The sequence below is a fragment of the Leptopilina boulardi genome, unplaced genomic scaffold, assembly GCF_019393585.1.
Source record: "Leptopilina boulardi isolate dan_hultmark-lab unplaced genomic scaffold, ZJU_Lbou_2.1 LbouV2_325, whole genome shotgun sequence".
NCBI classification, from domain to species: domain Eukaryota; kingdom Metazoa; phylum Arthropoda; class Insecta; order Hymenoptera; family Figitidae; genus Leptopilina; species Leptopilina boulardi.
The window spans coordinates 5,135,179-5,151,767 of NW_026137891.1; the positions used below are offsets into that span (position 1 = coordinate 5,135,179).

At 25.9% G+C, this 16,589-nt stretch overlaps 2 protein-coding genes across 3 annotated transcripts in view; both read right to left on the reverse strand.

The window, feature by feature from the left end:
• Window positions 1–6,911, reverse strand: part of LOC127284567 (heparan sulfate 2-O-sulfotransferase pipe) — a 62,574-nt gene extending 55,663 nt beyond the window's left edge. For both annotated transcript variants that reach the window (XM_051310069.1, XM_051310068.1), the window contains exon 1: window positions 5,645–6,911. In XM_051310069.1, the coding sequence (XP_051166026.1) occupies window positions 5,645–5,700 (56 nt within the window). In that variant the 5' untranslated portion in view covers window positions 5,701–6,911. The remainder of the gene's footprint in view (window positions 1–5,644) is intronic.
• LOC127284564 (major facilitator superfamily domain-containing protein 12-like) overlaps window positions 1–16,589 on the reverse strand; it is a 376,445-nt gene that overhangs the window by 69,676 nt on the left and 290,180 nt on the right. The gene's annotated exons all lie outside the window — the stretch shown is intronic.

Sequence of the window (16,589 nt, forward strand, 5' to 3'; positions counted from 1 at the left end):
TTTTCCTTTAATTCACATGAAATTTCATTCTAATTCCGTGAATAGACGATTCAGGTGTCATTAAATGACTTTCATTTCGCTTCATTTTTTCAGTGCTCTTTGTATATATAGAACAATTTTAAATGTCACTGTCAAAATTCTTTTTAATATTAAAAAATCTGTTTTAAAAATATTTAAAGAAATAGTTTTGATAATTATATTCCATTAATATTTTGTATAGTTTTTCTGGCTTTTTTTATGAAAGGAATTGAAACACAATTTTTGGAAAATTTTAAATAATTTTGGCATAAATTGGAAAAATAATAAAATAATAAAAATGTTAAAACAACATTGCTTTTATTTTTTTAACGATAAGAAATTGCTACGGGACTATCAATCATTCCATTCATTAATTATACTTTAAAATAGTAAATTCATTAATCATAGATGTTTCAATCTTGTTAACGCAGAAAAACATATAAAGCATTTTTGGTTTGCATCAAAAATTTTTAATTGAAAAAAAATTTTAATTTTTTTGTCGAGCTAACAAAGCTGGTTGAATTTTGATTGAGATAACAATAAATTTTGTTAAGTTGCAAATATAAAAAAAATGTTCTATATTATAATTAATAATTATTATTTTGATGCGGAAACACAAAATAATTATTATTTCATTAGAGTAATAGATACTTTATGGTATAATAATTAGCAGTTAGTTAGTAATTCACAGTTGAGTTCCATTAACTCGAAAATATACTAATTTTTGAATTATTGTAAAATTAAATTTTATTTTTTTCAATTCTTAGCACAAACGATTAATTACAAAAAAAAATATTATTCCATTCATCTTTTACTTGCTATATTCATCATATTATTATATATATCCAATTAAAACGTAAAATCCACTTATCATTTGCAATTTATTTTAATCTCCTCCTTATCTCGAACACTCAATTTTTCACCAAAGTATTACACGCAATTATATTTTCAATTAAATTTTACAATCTTAACAGTACAAACATTTACAGTGAAGATTAAGATCAATAATTTTCAATTGAATTTGCATTACTATTGACTCTCAATAAAAACAATAATGAAAAAAAAATGATTGCAAAGCAGAAATTTATGATTGTTCATCAATGATATAAGATTTATAGTATAGGAGTTTATAAATTAACAATACTTTCACTAATCAAAAAAATCGTTCAAAAAAAAATTGACATTCGTAATCATTCATACTCATGAAAGCAGTAGTTCATTCACTGATTGTTTTAGTATGTTAAACTAATTATCAGTGGAAAATTTACAATTTAACGTTAATTTATCACCTGGAGACCTCCTGGAGGGAGATGTAATAATTTTATAGCAAATGACTCTTGTTAATTAATCAGATTTTAATTTTAACATGATGTAAGATAGTATATAAAAATAAAATTGTAATTTATGATAGTTTGGTTATATCCTCATATAATGGATACATCAATATAATATTGACCTCGCCTTGCATTTTCTCAAAGGAATCTTACGAAAGCAATCTTTACTTGCGCGGGGTGTATAGATTGTATGAGAGACCGGAAGTATGTCGCATGTTCGATTCACAGATATTCTATTGTCCTGTAATATCATTTCTCTCCTCTTTATATATAGTGTCCTCCACCTCCTCCTCTTCGTTGTGCTGAGTCTAAGCAACAGGTCACATTCTCAACGATTGCATGCATTGTTAAAGATCGTGCGAGAGATATGTCGCGAAAACTATTCATATTATGAGCTTTTCAATGCAAAAAAAATAAATAATGACCATGAAATGTTCTTTTTTTCCGATCCTTTTACAAAGTATTTGCGCACCCATGTATTATCATTGTCAAGATCCAACTTTAATTCCAATGGGAACCAATAATAGACGTGTTCGATCCTCATCTTTAATTCACACAAACTCATTTCCATAGAGAAAAAACTTTTCTACACCTAAAGCCATTTAATTCTCATTAAATCGCATCGAATGAGAATTTCATTAAGGTATACATACTACTAAAAGGGGAAATCTTATTTTGAGATAATAAAATAGTCTTGAAACTAAACTAAATCTTCTAATTCTTTTAATTTTGATTCTAAAGTTTCTAATCTGGATTTTTTTTAGTATAATTAGTAGCTTCTTTTATAAAATTTGATCCACTAGTTAATAACATCTAGAATTTTATGGGAATGCAAGAATTTTCCCTAACAATAAATAATTAAAATATTAAAGAATTTTATTATTTATTTATTATTATTTTTCTGTAAACGAATTTTTCTTTAACAACATTTTTAGGTATCGAATTTTTATTTGACAAAACTTTTATTTCACAAAATTCGGATTTTTAAATGACAGAAATTCCAATTCACCGAATCTTCATTTGTCCGAATTTTTATTTGCACGAATTGTTATTCAATGGAATTCTTAAAAGGCCGAATTTTCATTTGTCCGAAACTGCAAATGTCAGATAAACAATCGATTTTGGCGCATATTTTAAAATTAACTAAGTCAAATTTTTTTGATAATTTCTAATTGGTTAATTTTTAAATTTCGCGCCTTAATTTTTCTGTCGATTGTTTTTCGGTCATTTGCAGGTTCGGGCAAATTGGAAATTTGACGTTTAAAAAATTCTATCAAATAACAATTTGTGTACAGAGAAAAATGGAAAAACGAATAAAGCAACTTTTACTACTTTAAAAGTAAAATTAGAATTATCCGCAGTTTCTGCGCATTTCTGGCAATTTTTACTCCAGAAATAGTAAAATTTACTATCTCCGGAATAAGTTTTTCTATTTTCAGTGTAAATTTTACTATTTTTGGAGTAAAAATTTACAGAAATGCACAGGAACTGTATCACAGAAAAAACGCTGGATAAATTTTGTTGCGAATAATTTTAACCAATGCTAATTCACATAGACGGTGGCGCCCCCAACTGGGATAAAATTTATGCAGTTAATTTTTCTACCGATTTTGGGGTTAAAATTCTACTTTTTTTTAGTGTGGTTGCAGACAGTTTCGATTTTACTTTTAAAGTAGTAAAAGTTACTTTATTCGTTTTTCCATTTTTCTCCGTGTATAAATGAAAATTCGGACAAATGAAGATTCGGTGAATTAGAAATCCTGTAATATAAAAATTCGAAATACTTAAAGTTCCATTGAATAAGAATTTTGCTAAATTATAATATTTGGTTAAATTTGGAATTTTGTAAAAAAGAGTTAGATAAATTCTAACTAATGATTTTTATGAGTTACACCCCAAAAAAGCTGTTAGGTAAAAATTGGTTTAAAAAGAAATTCTATTAATTGCACTGAAAAAAATTTATTTAATTTAAGGAATCGGTTACTTATCTATTATTAAATAAATATTTACTTGAACCAAAGAATTTGTATTTGAATTCAATAATTTCTATTTTTTTAAATACAGAAATTATTGGTCCAAATGCAATTTAATTGATTCAAATAAAAATTATTTGGTTCAAGTAAATATTTATTTGGTACTAGTCAAGTAACCGATTATTATTTAAATAAAATGATTTTTTTTCCGTGTGTTAATTTGAAAAATAATTAATAAAATTCTTTAAAATGAAAATAATATTTTTACGAAAAATTCATTCGCCTTATTTTTATATGACTATTTTGAAATTGATATGACAGATTTACGATTTGTCGTTGAAATTGGAGAAATTCTATATATTTTACTTTCGAAATGAAGAAAGGTCCACACGACACATAGAGGAAAATTTTCATTGTTTTCTATAACGAGAATAAGTAGCGATACAATCAAGAGAGTGAAAGAATGTATTCAATGTCACTGATCTTTTGCCTCTTGGTATTATACATATATGCGTATATATACATAAAAAGGTTATACATAATAAGAGAAGCGGATGAACAAGTAAAAACGGATGGACCCGCGGCATCTGAAAGATGTATATATAGGAAGGACGCGTTCTTGAGGGGGGCACTTATATGGAATACAGGAAGAAGTACACCGAGCGGTGGAAGCTTGTTGAAGTGTTTACGACATGTGGTGATTCTAGTAATGGAAGTCAAAGTACCTCTGTACCTTGATTATTGCTTTGAGTGATACAAGCTCAGTTTATACATATACATATATAGGGATGATGTTTCTTTAGTATTCTCATATATGTATATTTATATAAAAGGGATTCTGTATAGTTGTAGGCGTTTATCTAGCGGTCCAAAGCCACCACATCCAGTTTGCTGCTTGTATAAATTCAAAAATTTTCTCTCTCTCTCTCTCTATGTTTGCGGTTTGTTTATATGCAAGTTTTTCCCATCGTATGTGCATTATACATATATAACTATCGCTCGAATTAACGAGCACCCTAATCGTAAATCTTGAATTGTAATCAACTATGTATTTTCTTGACTCATAACACTATATCATCTCAACACCTTGTTCCATTTATACAAAAATCTTTTTTTTTCTCAATTCTTTTTCTTTGCAAAGAATATATGCGGGTTTAGCAAAAAGAAAAAAAAACAAGCTCTCGATAGTAATTTCATAGTAATGTTGTTTATTGGTATCGATTTTATATTGGTAATTATACAAGAAAATCTCTTCGAGACAGGAGTATTTATTGCATCTTGCTAATCGTCGTATAGTTGTCGAAAGGAAAAGTTTATATGTTGTAGGAATATAAAGATGTTATAAGCAAAATATGTTTTGAAAATATTTAATATATTTTTTAGTTTAAAAATTCAATATAGAAGAAGTTTTCTGTGGCAGCGAATTTTTTGTTACCACTTTCTATTTAACTTTGCTTGTTACACTGAAAAAAAATTTATTTGATTCAAATAATCGGTTACTTGATTATAATCAAATAAATATTCAAATAAATATTTCCTTGAACCCAATAAGTATTATTTGAATTAAATAAATTGTATTTAGACCAATTTTGTATTTGAAACAAATACCATTTAATTAACTCAAATAATAATTATTTGATACAAATAAATATTTATTTGATATACTAATAAATATATTTATTTAATAATAGTTAAGTAACCGTTTATTTGAATCAAATAAATTTTTTTCAGTGTAATAGGATATTCGTTAGCAGTAGCTAATTTATTCTTTTTCGTGTATCGATGAAAATTAAGAAAATTTTTGCTCATTTTCTATAAACAAAAAGAAAAATATTTAAAAACGGAATTTTTAAATTAAATGCATATCTATTTTAATCGTAAAAAGAAATATTGAAAACTTTCCGCTATTTTTATATGACAATATATGCAAATAAACAATAATAAGGAAAATGTAATACTTCCCTGTTATTGACTATTTATTTTATATTGAGTATAAATAGTGTTAAGGATATCCAAAATTTCTCGATATCGATTATCAGTTTATTAAAGGTAAATCAGTGTTACAGTTATAAATTTTATTGCATTAAAATTGATTGAAAAAATATTTTTCAAATTATAACTGGTTTTTTGAATTTTAGATTATTTTCCATAATTCGCGTTATTTAGAAATGTTGCAAATCAGTGAATATTTATTTAAAATATTTTCGTGAATAGTGAAGAAAAGTAAAAAAAAATTTTGTTAAACATTTCTCTAATAGATTAATTTTTTATCCTTTTTCCAATGTTATTTTTAATTAATTAATCGAAAAAAATACGAACCTTTTGGGAATGCCTAATCGCCTCTGCCTCCAAAGACCGTTGTTTTTAACGATCATCTTTCTGCTAATTTATATTTTATAACGATCACCAAACCGCACCACTGATTTTTCTTGTCGATAAAATCGTTCGAGAAAAAACAAGAACAACAATATTTGTTCAACAAGTTGAATTTCGATCTTGTAAAGATAACGTCCCACAAACACGAAGAACAAGAATTTTTTCCATCAAATTGTGAAAAAAAAAATTTTTATTTATATACAAGTTCCCCGGGATTTACTTTTGATAATTGTTCGAGTTTCGTGAAACACGCACCATCATGGGTTTATTGTCCCATCGCAAATGAAGGATATTATCGTTTTTTGTTGTCTCCCTTTTCATGATTAGTGTCATCGCCGTATATATGATGAAAAAAAAACTCACACTCGTCTCATAACTTCCTGAGAAAAATTATATATCTTCTCATATCCTTTGCAACTTCATGCCATTAGGTAACTTTTTGCCGTTTTTTTTTTAATATCTCTTATTTCTCTGTTAATTACAATTGGCAGAAAATTACTTTCTTTTATAAAATCACATTTTTTTGAAATTGTGATTCTTTTTGTTTTATACAAATTTTTTTTATCAAATTGTTTATTATCCTCTTGTCTTTTTAATTTTTTATTATTTTTTCTCCCTTATTTAATTTTATATTTTGTCCTTTTGATTTCTTTAATCAATTTTTTCCACTTTTGCTTCCTTTTGTTTTAGTTTTGAATTTTTCTCCTTTTTTCCAATTTTTATTTTTTTTTTCACCGTTTTTTATTTTTGATTTATAAAAAAATATTTTCTTTTATCACTTTATCATCAATTGTTTTGCTTCCCAGTAGAGGAATTTTCTTCTTTTAACATTGTTCCCCTTTTTTCTATTCTTCTTCTCTGGTTCATTCCTTATTCTTTTGTAATTTCTTACACTTTGAAAAATCCTGAATTTTCTTTTATAAAAATAATTTTTTTTTTAAATTGTAAAAAAAATGGTGAAAAATGAAGAAATAGAATAAATGAAAAGGTGTATTATATTGTAATTTTTTTGATAAAGAGCATTTTTGGCAATGAGTTGTCAGTCATTATTGTCTTGGAAATGTTTATATAGAAAGCGCATCCGGAGCGTCGGATGGTCAGCATGCGACTGAAGTTTTCGTGCAATGTCTGTCTCGTAGGAATACCACGTGTACGTACAATACAGGTACACAATTTTAACACGATCCACTCTACTCTACCATCACTCCGTTACTCAGAGCTATATACGCTAATGAAATTCTACTCTACATTCGTCAGCCACATTCGCGAACATTTCCCCACCCCTTTACTTTTACTCCTTCCTTCCTTCCTTTATAACTTGACTTGTGAATCTCTCTCTCTCTCTCTCTCTCTTTATATATAATAATTCCTCCTACGAACAAGTTTCATCGGGGTTGATTCCACTTTCAAATTAAGCTACTTTCTTTTCTCAAAAAATTCTTCCTTTTCATACTATATAATTTTGTGCGATTTTTGTTCGAAAATTTCATTTTTATTATAACGAAATGTACTCATTTCTGTGTGAGAAATATTCTGATATCAAAAGAAAGTATTTTTAATATAATGATTTTTTTCGTTCTCATGTATAACTGAGAATAGGGATGATTATTCCATAAAAATAATTAGACAGAATTTTTAATTCAAAAATTTTTTTTAGATAGAATTATTTCTTACACTGAAAAAAAAATTCTGGTTAGGCTATATTTAACTTTTAACATTACTTTCTAGTTATGTTAACCAGAATTCTAGTTGAATTAACTAGAATTCTCGTGAAAATAACCAGAATTCTGGTTAACCTAACCAGAATCAAAATGTTAAATATACCCTAACCAGAATTCTGGTTATTCTAACTAGAATTTTTTTTTAGTGTAGACGAAATTTTATATTTCCAATTAAGAATTAACATAATTTTTTTTAAACAAATTTTTACTTAAAAAAATTTTCAAGTACCGAACTTTTATTTGGCAGAATTTTTATTTCGCCGAATTTTATTTTTACGCAATATTTTATTCTAATGAATTCTCATTTATAATTGTTTTTCTATTTAGCATAATTCTCATTCAACAGAAATTGAAGTGATACGAATCAAAATTTTTAATTCAACGAGGGGCGTATGATAATCCTATATAAAAATAATTAGATAAAATTTATATTTCAAAGAATTTTATTAGATATAATTATTATTTTTAAGACGAATTTTAATTTTCGAATTAACATTTGACAGAATTTCTTTATAAACTTTTTAACAGAATTCTTATGTATCGAATTTTTACGGTGCAAAATTCTTAAAACGTCAAATTTTTATTTGTCCGATAATGCAAATGGCCGAATAAACAATCGCCAGAAAAATTTCTGCGTGACGTTTCGGCACCAATTAAAAATTATTAAGAAAATCGTGATTGGTGGAATTTTAAAATCCCGCCGAAATCTCTGTGTCGATTGTTTGTTCGGACATTTGCAATTTCGGACAAATAAAAATTCGGTGTTTTAAGAATACTACCAAATAAAAATTCGTTGCCTAAAAATTCTGCTAATTAAAAATTCTTTAAAAAAGAAGTTCTAACAAATGTTAATTCAAAAATTGAAAATTCGTCTGAAAAATAATTATATCTAATAAAATTGTTGAAAATGAAAATTCTGATAATCATGCGCCCCTTCGACGAATCTTGATTTATTCGAATTTTTATAATGTAATTCTTTAAAAACGACGATTTTTCATTTGTCCGAAATTGCAAATGACCGAATTACAATCAACTGAAAAATTTTGGCGCGATTTTTAAAATTGACCAATTAGAAATTATCAAGAAAATCGTGATTGGTAAATTTTTACAAACAGCGTCTAAATTGTTCTGTCGATTATTTGTTTGGTCGTTAGCAAATTCGAATAAATGAAAATTCGGCGTTTTAATTCTATCAAAATTGAATAAATGAAATAAATAAATAAATAAAAATTTGGACAAATTAAGATTCGGTGAATTGGAACTTTTAGCATTTAAAAATTCGAAGCACTTAAAATTGTATTTAATGTGAATTCTGTTAAATTAAAATTCGGCTAAATTAGAATTCTTCTAAATAAATAAAAATAAATAAAAAATAAAAATTTGTTGAAAATAAATTCTGTCAAATGATAATTCGAAAAATGAAAATTTCTCTAAAAAATAATTATATTTAATAGAATTTGTTTTTTTTAAATTGAGAGAATAAATTTTTAACTTTTTTTAAATTAAAAAATACTTTGAATGAAAAATGCCATAAGAGAGAATTTTCTTGTTCCTTGAACTTCAAAATGAGAAGATATGTGTCTTCATCAAGGTACATATAATAATAAGAGAAAATTATCCTACGCACAGTTAATTATTTTGATTCGTCCGGTGTGGTTAATGACGTAAACTATAAGCATCGTGCACATTTGCACGTTCATTCATGATTTTATTATTATACGAAAAGTAGATAATTTATCCAATAGAATTTCATCGAGACATTCCAGATAATTTCAGATAAAATTTAATTTACCTAATGTAATTTAAATAAAATTAATTTCCGTTATTTAAAAATATATATTAAAATTAGATATTATCGCGTTATCGCAATTCGGATTTATTTGAATCAAATAAAATTTGGGTAAAATTTTTTAAAGAAATTTTCTAAAACAATTATCAGAAAGAGGATTTATATACATATAAATAGAAATTGTGTGGCAATTTAAAATAATTATTAAACATTAATTTAATATTATAAATGATGGCTATAGTGTCTAGCGTTAAATGAAAACTAATTTTATAGAATGCCTTCCAAACAACACTTACCGTGTTACGCTTAATTATAAAAAGCAATATTTATACATAATATCTGCATATTTCAATGTTTTTAACGGGAATTTAATCTCTGAAAATGATTTTCTTCGAAGGCCACGGTATGCGATTTAGTAAGATTAAGAGAATTTATATTTTCTTTATGGACACTTGTATATATATATATATTTTGTAGATTATTCTTTGATTTTTTTCCACTCGAAAGAATTTTACACTATGATTCACATGAAAGAATGATTATTATTTAATACATGAAAATATGGTACACTTCCGTGCAAAAAAAAGAAAAAAAAAATTAAACCCGAGTTATTAATATGCATTCTAGGCGAAAGTTATTATCAAATTAAAATTAATGAAAAAATAAATTCACAGTTATAAGATTGTTATTTTATTTTTAAGGATACGTATATAGAAGTTTTATTAAATTCTATTTAGTAAGGGTGTCTAATTATTCCTTAAGACTTCCTTAAGAGAATATATTATATTTCATTAAACCGTATTTTATATATATATATATTTTGCGTATGAATGAACTCATTAAAAAATGTGGGCCATTCTCTAAATGCAGCAGTATATTCTTTCTAAGGCATGAAACCAATTAACGCTACACACCCGAGTAAATTAAGAATTTTTTTTTTCACTAATAGTCGCGGGAAAGTGATTTACAAGCCTCAACCTGCATTGAATTTTTTTAATGGCTGTTTCTATTTCGCCCGTCGCGGGCGAACTAATTAATTTCTGTTATTTCGCCCGTCGCGGGCGAAATAGATACGACTGTGTGAACTGGCTATTTCGCCCGTCGAAATGAATGTGTTTTAGAAAACGGGCAAAATAAGAAAAATAGATTATTTCGCCCGTTCAAGAGAAAATCGAGTATCTGGAAGACGGGCGAGTATATTATTTCGTCCGTTAAGTATAGACAGCTGTTTTTTAGATAATGAGAAAAAATAATTTTACTTTTTTTAAATATAACAAATAAGATGCATAGAAAAAAGACGTCTGAGTATAGGTCTAATATTATTTATTTATATCTTTTGGAGTATTTGGTTTAATAAAATAGAAGAAATTTAAATAAAAAAAAAGTTCTTAAAAATTCTTAAAATTAATACTTAATTATTTTGTGTTTTTTTCAAAAAATTTTATTAATTAAAGTTTTGAGAATATTTGTAACATAAAATTTGTTTGTAATTATTAACTTAAAGATTTTTCAAATATTTATTTTACACGTTTTTGAGACGTGACTTTAAAGATCTTTAAATTTTGAGACGTGACTTTAAAGATCTTTAAAGTCACGTCTCAAAAACGTGTAAAATAAATATTTGAAAAATCTTTAAGTTAATAATTACAAACAAATTTTATGTTACAAATATTCTCAAAACTTTAATTAATAAAATTTTTTGAAAAAAACACAAAATAATTAAGTATTAATTTTAAGAATTTTTAAGAACTTTTTTTTTATTTAAATTTCTTCTATTTTATTAAACCAAATACTCCAAAAGATATAAATAAATAATATTAGACCTATACTCAGACGTCTTTTTTCTATGCATCTTATTTGTTATATTTAAAAAAAGTAAAATTATTTTTTCTCATTATCTAAAAAACAGCTGTCTATACTTAACGGACGAAATAATATACTCGCCCGTCTTCCAGATACTCGATTTTCTCTTGAACGGGCGAAATAATCTATTTTTCTTATTTTGCCCGTTTTCTAAAACACATTCATTTCGACGGGCGAAATAGCCAGTTCACACAGTCGTATCTATTTCGCCCGCGACGGGCGAAATAACAGAAATTAATTAGTTCGCCCGCGACGGGCGATATAGCCACTCCGTTTTTTAATATGACTTCTTAAACGGCAATTTTCAAAAATTAAGATTTATGTAAATTGTTTATAACCGCAGTTCAAATATAGTTTCTATATACTGAAACAAATTATTTGATTCAAAAGTAACAATTATTTGGTGAAAGTAAATATTTATAATATTTAAGTAAGCAATTATTTGAATCAAATACATTTTTTCCATCAGTTTAATGTAATATGGGAATTTAAAAAGATCAAAATATATTATGATGAAAATAAAAATAATAAATAATAAAAAAATAAATAAAAATAATAAAAAATAAAAAAAAATAAATAAATAAGATTAAAAAAATAATTATACCATAAAAATAATTAGTTAAAATTAAGAATTTTCATTTTTCGAAATAGCCTTTAACAGAATTTTTTTTAAACGAATTTTCTCTTAACAACATTTTTAGGTTATTTTTATTTGGCCAAAAGAAATTAAAGTACACTGAAAAAAAATTTATTTGACTCAAATATAATCGGTTGACCATTATCAAATAAATATTTATTTGTATTAAATAATTATTATTTGAGTGGTATTTGTTTCAAATACAGAAATTATTGATTCAAATACAGTTTATTTAGTTCAAATAAAAATTATTTGGTTCGTGTAAATATTTATTTAACAATTGTTAAGTAACCAATTACTTGAATCAAATAAATATTAACTTGAAGCAAAGAATTTTTTATGAATTAAATAAATTTTATTTGGACCAATAATTTCGGTACTTGAAACAAATACAATTTATTTAATTCGTAAAAAATTATTTGCTTGAAGTAAATATTTATTTAATAATAGTGAAGTAACCAATTATTTGAATCAAATAAATATTTTTTTTACTGCAAAAATTTTCACCTAGAACAGGGATATATTTCACTAAAACAGAAAAAGTTTTCGCTATTCTAGAGAAAAATATCGCTGTTTCAGATTAATTTATCCGCAAGTTTTTGTTAATTTTTCAATTTTTAATTATAAATATCTATATAAAGAAAAATAGATTTCTTTTCTTTTTCTTTTATTTCATGGAGATAAAATCAATTATTGAAAAATTGTATTCGGCATTAAATGAAATTGGAACGTGATGGGTTATGTGCATTTGTGAACCCGGAAAATGGCAATTGTTTTAAAGGGTAGAATCATAAATAAAATTGGATCATATACAGTTTTGTACAAAAGATAAAATTCCACAAGTACATCGAACTGTGAGAAGTGTACAAAGTATAGAAGAGATGAAGAGTAAAAAAAAATATATATATAATAGTAATGTACGTTCATCAGGCATCCGTGACGGGGCCCGTCTTCTTTACGCGTTCGTTGTACGGCGTTTTGTAGAACCGTAATGATGATTCGGTCGTGCTCTATTGATCGCGTAATCGATTCCCAGTGAACAATCGTGTCATTGATCATTGCTATATCCGGAAGTATAAGCACAATTTACAAGCGACATCCTATCGCGATATACATATATATATATATACCTAACTCTGTTCCTTTTATATTTCCACATCTCTTATAAAGATGCGGTTTTCTCGATTTTTAAAAATATTGTTTCACGACTTACTTTGACCATTATAACAATTTATAAAGACTTTCTTGTATAACTCCTGGTTAGTGTCTTGCAGAAATATTTTACACTTTATGGACAACATTTTTTTTTCTATAAATTATATAGGGGCGCATGATTATCCCATAAAAATCATTAGTTAAAATTTTTATTTTCAACACTTTTATTAGATATAATTTATTCTTTAGGCGAATTTTTATTTTTTAAATTAACATTTGACAGAATTTCTTTATAAAACAAATTTTTACTTAACATAATTCTTGTGTAATGAATTTTTATTTGGTATAGAATTTTTAAAATGACGAATTTTTATTTGTCCGAAATTGAAACTGGCCGAACAAACAATCGATTTCGGAGCGATTTTTAAAATCCACCAATCAAATGTTGTCAAGAAAATTGTGATTGGTGGATTTTAAAAATCGCGCCGAAATCGATTGTTTTTTTCGGCCAGTTGCAATTTCGGACAAATAAAAATTCGGCGTTTTAAAAATGCTACCAAATAAAAATTCAGTGTCTAAAAATTCTGTTAATTAAAAATTCTTTAAAAAAGAAATTCTGACAAAATGTTAATTCAAAAAATGAAAATTCGTCTAAAAAATAATTATATCTAATAAAATTGTTGAAATTGAAAATTCATACTAATGATTTTTATGGGATAATCATGTGCCCCGTAAGTTTTGTAAATTTTTTTTAAAAATATTATTTTATTTCAAATGAAAGTGAAAAGTTGAATCAAGAATGTAAAAACCGTGACTTTCTATATGCTTCGTGAAAATGATGGAAACGATTACAAATCGCGATTCGTACTTATAAGCTAAGAAGCGAAAACTCCAAACCGTTATCGCCATCAAACTCAATTATCTGGCAATTCGCCTACCAATAAAACACCATCTTGGCACAATCCTTTTGTATTATTATCAGATCATTGTTTCCTCGACCGGCATATATGTATATTTTCGAGCTCTTATGCATAATTATATTTTTTTTCTGTGTTCTTATTCGTAATATTTGCATTTCTAATATAAAACTCGATTAATTCGCGTAACTATTTATATTTTTTATCCCCTCCTCTCTCTCCCTTAAGGAAATAAAAGAAAAAATTATTTGCCATTCATTCACGGTCAGTTAATTTTTTCTATTTACTTGAGCGCCCATCAACGCCTTTGAATACGTATTATTATTAATTCGTATATTCATTCGAATATGAAGAGAGCTAATGACCTCAATAAGAAAAAATCATTAATTGACCAAAAGAAACATATTTATATATAATGACCAATACACAAGACCAAAAAAGAAATTGGAAAAATAAATATCATTTATTTTTTTGTTGCAAAATGTGATATTATGCTGAAAGAAAATATTTGATAATAAATAAAAGTTTTCATGGGAATAAACTTTATTGTGAAAAAAAAACTTTCGTAAAAAGTTGAGTAACTGACACTTCTTGGAAAAAATGGAGAAATTATAAAATGATGCGGAAAAATATATTTGAAAGGAAGGAGACAATAAAGTGATAATAAAAAAAATGTTAAGGTAGACGGAGAAAAAAATTGAAAAGTAAACGTTGCGAATTTCTATACGAGACAAGATTTCTGGAACATAAGAGGTCCTGAAGATAGAAATAAAAAAAAAGGTCGTGCTGCTTCAATAACTATCTATAGAAAATTCTACGCACGAGAAATGTATTTGCATATATATACTTGAAGAATATATTGCAAATGATAAATATATACTAAAAAAATATACTTAAAAAATATATTGATAAATCTCTTTTATATGGAATTTTATATTATAAATTAATTTTTATTAATTTATAAATTTTTATTTTAAAAATAATTTTTTCTATTTACATTTGAAATTTTTAAATAAGAGAATTTAAATTTCTTCTTTACCCACTTTCGCTGATAATTTGTATCACTTCATATCTTTCTCGCTATATATGATGGATCATATATCTTTATGTCTCGTTTATCTGTTCTAATTTGAAAAATACACGGTGAAAGGACTTAAAACACTCCTTTAAAAGCTTAGAATTTGTTTGATTAATGTTACGCGAAAGGATGGTAAAGGGAATTTTATAAGGTGTAATTTACTGAAATATCGAATTATATCTAAACGTATATTCAAATCTCGCAAAAGTAAATAAATCATTTTAGAGAAATATATGACGTTTAATATTCGCGCGCTGATGATTCTTATATGAACATCAATTTTCTTATTAAACTAATTTGCAACAGTGGAAAAAGAGATTTAATTTCTATTTTAATTGAGCATATAAATGTCAAAACAAAATGTTTTACTAGTATGAAACGATAATTCACTGTTCGAAACTAAGTTTTTCAGAACTAAATAAATTTTATTATTTTAATAAATAAACAAGTGCGAGTTACACTCGCACTGAAATCGAGGGTTCCGTACTCGAAGCGAACTTATTTGGTATAAAAACAAATGTTTAAAAAATATGTGTTGTATGACAACTAATATAAGTGATACGAAGAGGAACAATTTTCTTGAATTTTACAAAATTGTTCCTTTTTGTATCACTTATTTTATTTGACATACAACACATATTTTTTAAACATTTGTTTTTATACCAAATAAGTTCGCTTCGAGTACCGAACCCTCGATTTCAGTGCGAGTGTAACTCGCACTTGTCCGATTTTTTTTATTTTAGAGTTGTAACGACTGAAGAAATAAACTCAATCATGTTTATTAAATTATTTCTATAATCTACACATAAAAATACGTAAAAATAGTAAATTTGAAGCCCTTTAGAAAAAATTTGTTCCGTTATTGGGAGAAAATTCATGATTTTTTCTAAAATTATCAGTTTTTTCTTGACAGACCCAGAAAAATCAACTCCAATCATCCTCGCTATATTTTTTTTGTAATCTACACGTAAAAATACGTCAAAATATATAAATTTGAATCACTTTAGATCAACTTTTTTGCGGAAAAATACATTTTTTTCTTAAATTTATCATTTTTCTTCAAAAATTTGATAAAAATTGATCATCAACTCCAATCGTGCTTACATTTTTTCCCTGTATTTTTCACGCAAAAATACAGTTTTACAGCAAATATGAACAATTTGGGTTGAATATTCTGTGCGCTTGGGAGAATAAATCATTTTTTTCGAAATTTTTGATTTTTCCTTGACAACGCTATGTAAATTGATTCGAATCAAGTTCGCTATATTTTTCCTGTAATTTTCACGTAAAAATACGTAAGTGTAGCAAATTTGAGCTCTTTATGTCAAAAGATGTGGCTGCTAGGGGGGGGGTACATAGTCATTTTTAGGTATTTTTCGTAAAAATTCATGGTTTTTCCTTGACAACGCTATGATAATTAACTCCAATCATGCTCGCTATATTTTTTTTGTAATCTACACGTAAAAATATGTTAAAATATATAAATTTAATTTCCTTTAAATAAAATTTTGTTCGTTTTTGCTGGAAAAATACATTTTTTTCCTAAAATTGTCATTTTTTCTTGAAAAACTTGATAAAAAGTTAATTATCAACTCTAATGGTGACCGCTTTTTTTCCCCTGTATTTTTCCCGTAAAAATACATTTGTATACTAAATATGAACTGTCTGTGTTGAATATTGTGTGCGCTAGGGAGAATAAATTATTTTTTTCGGAATTTTTGATTTTTC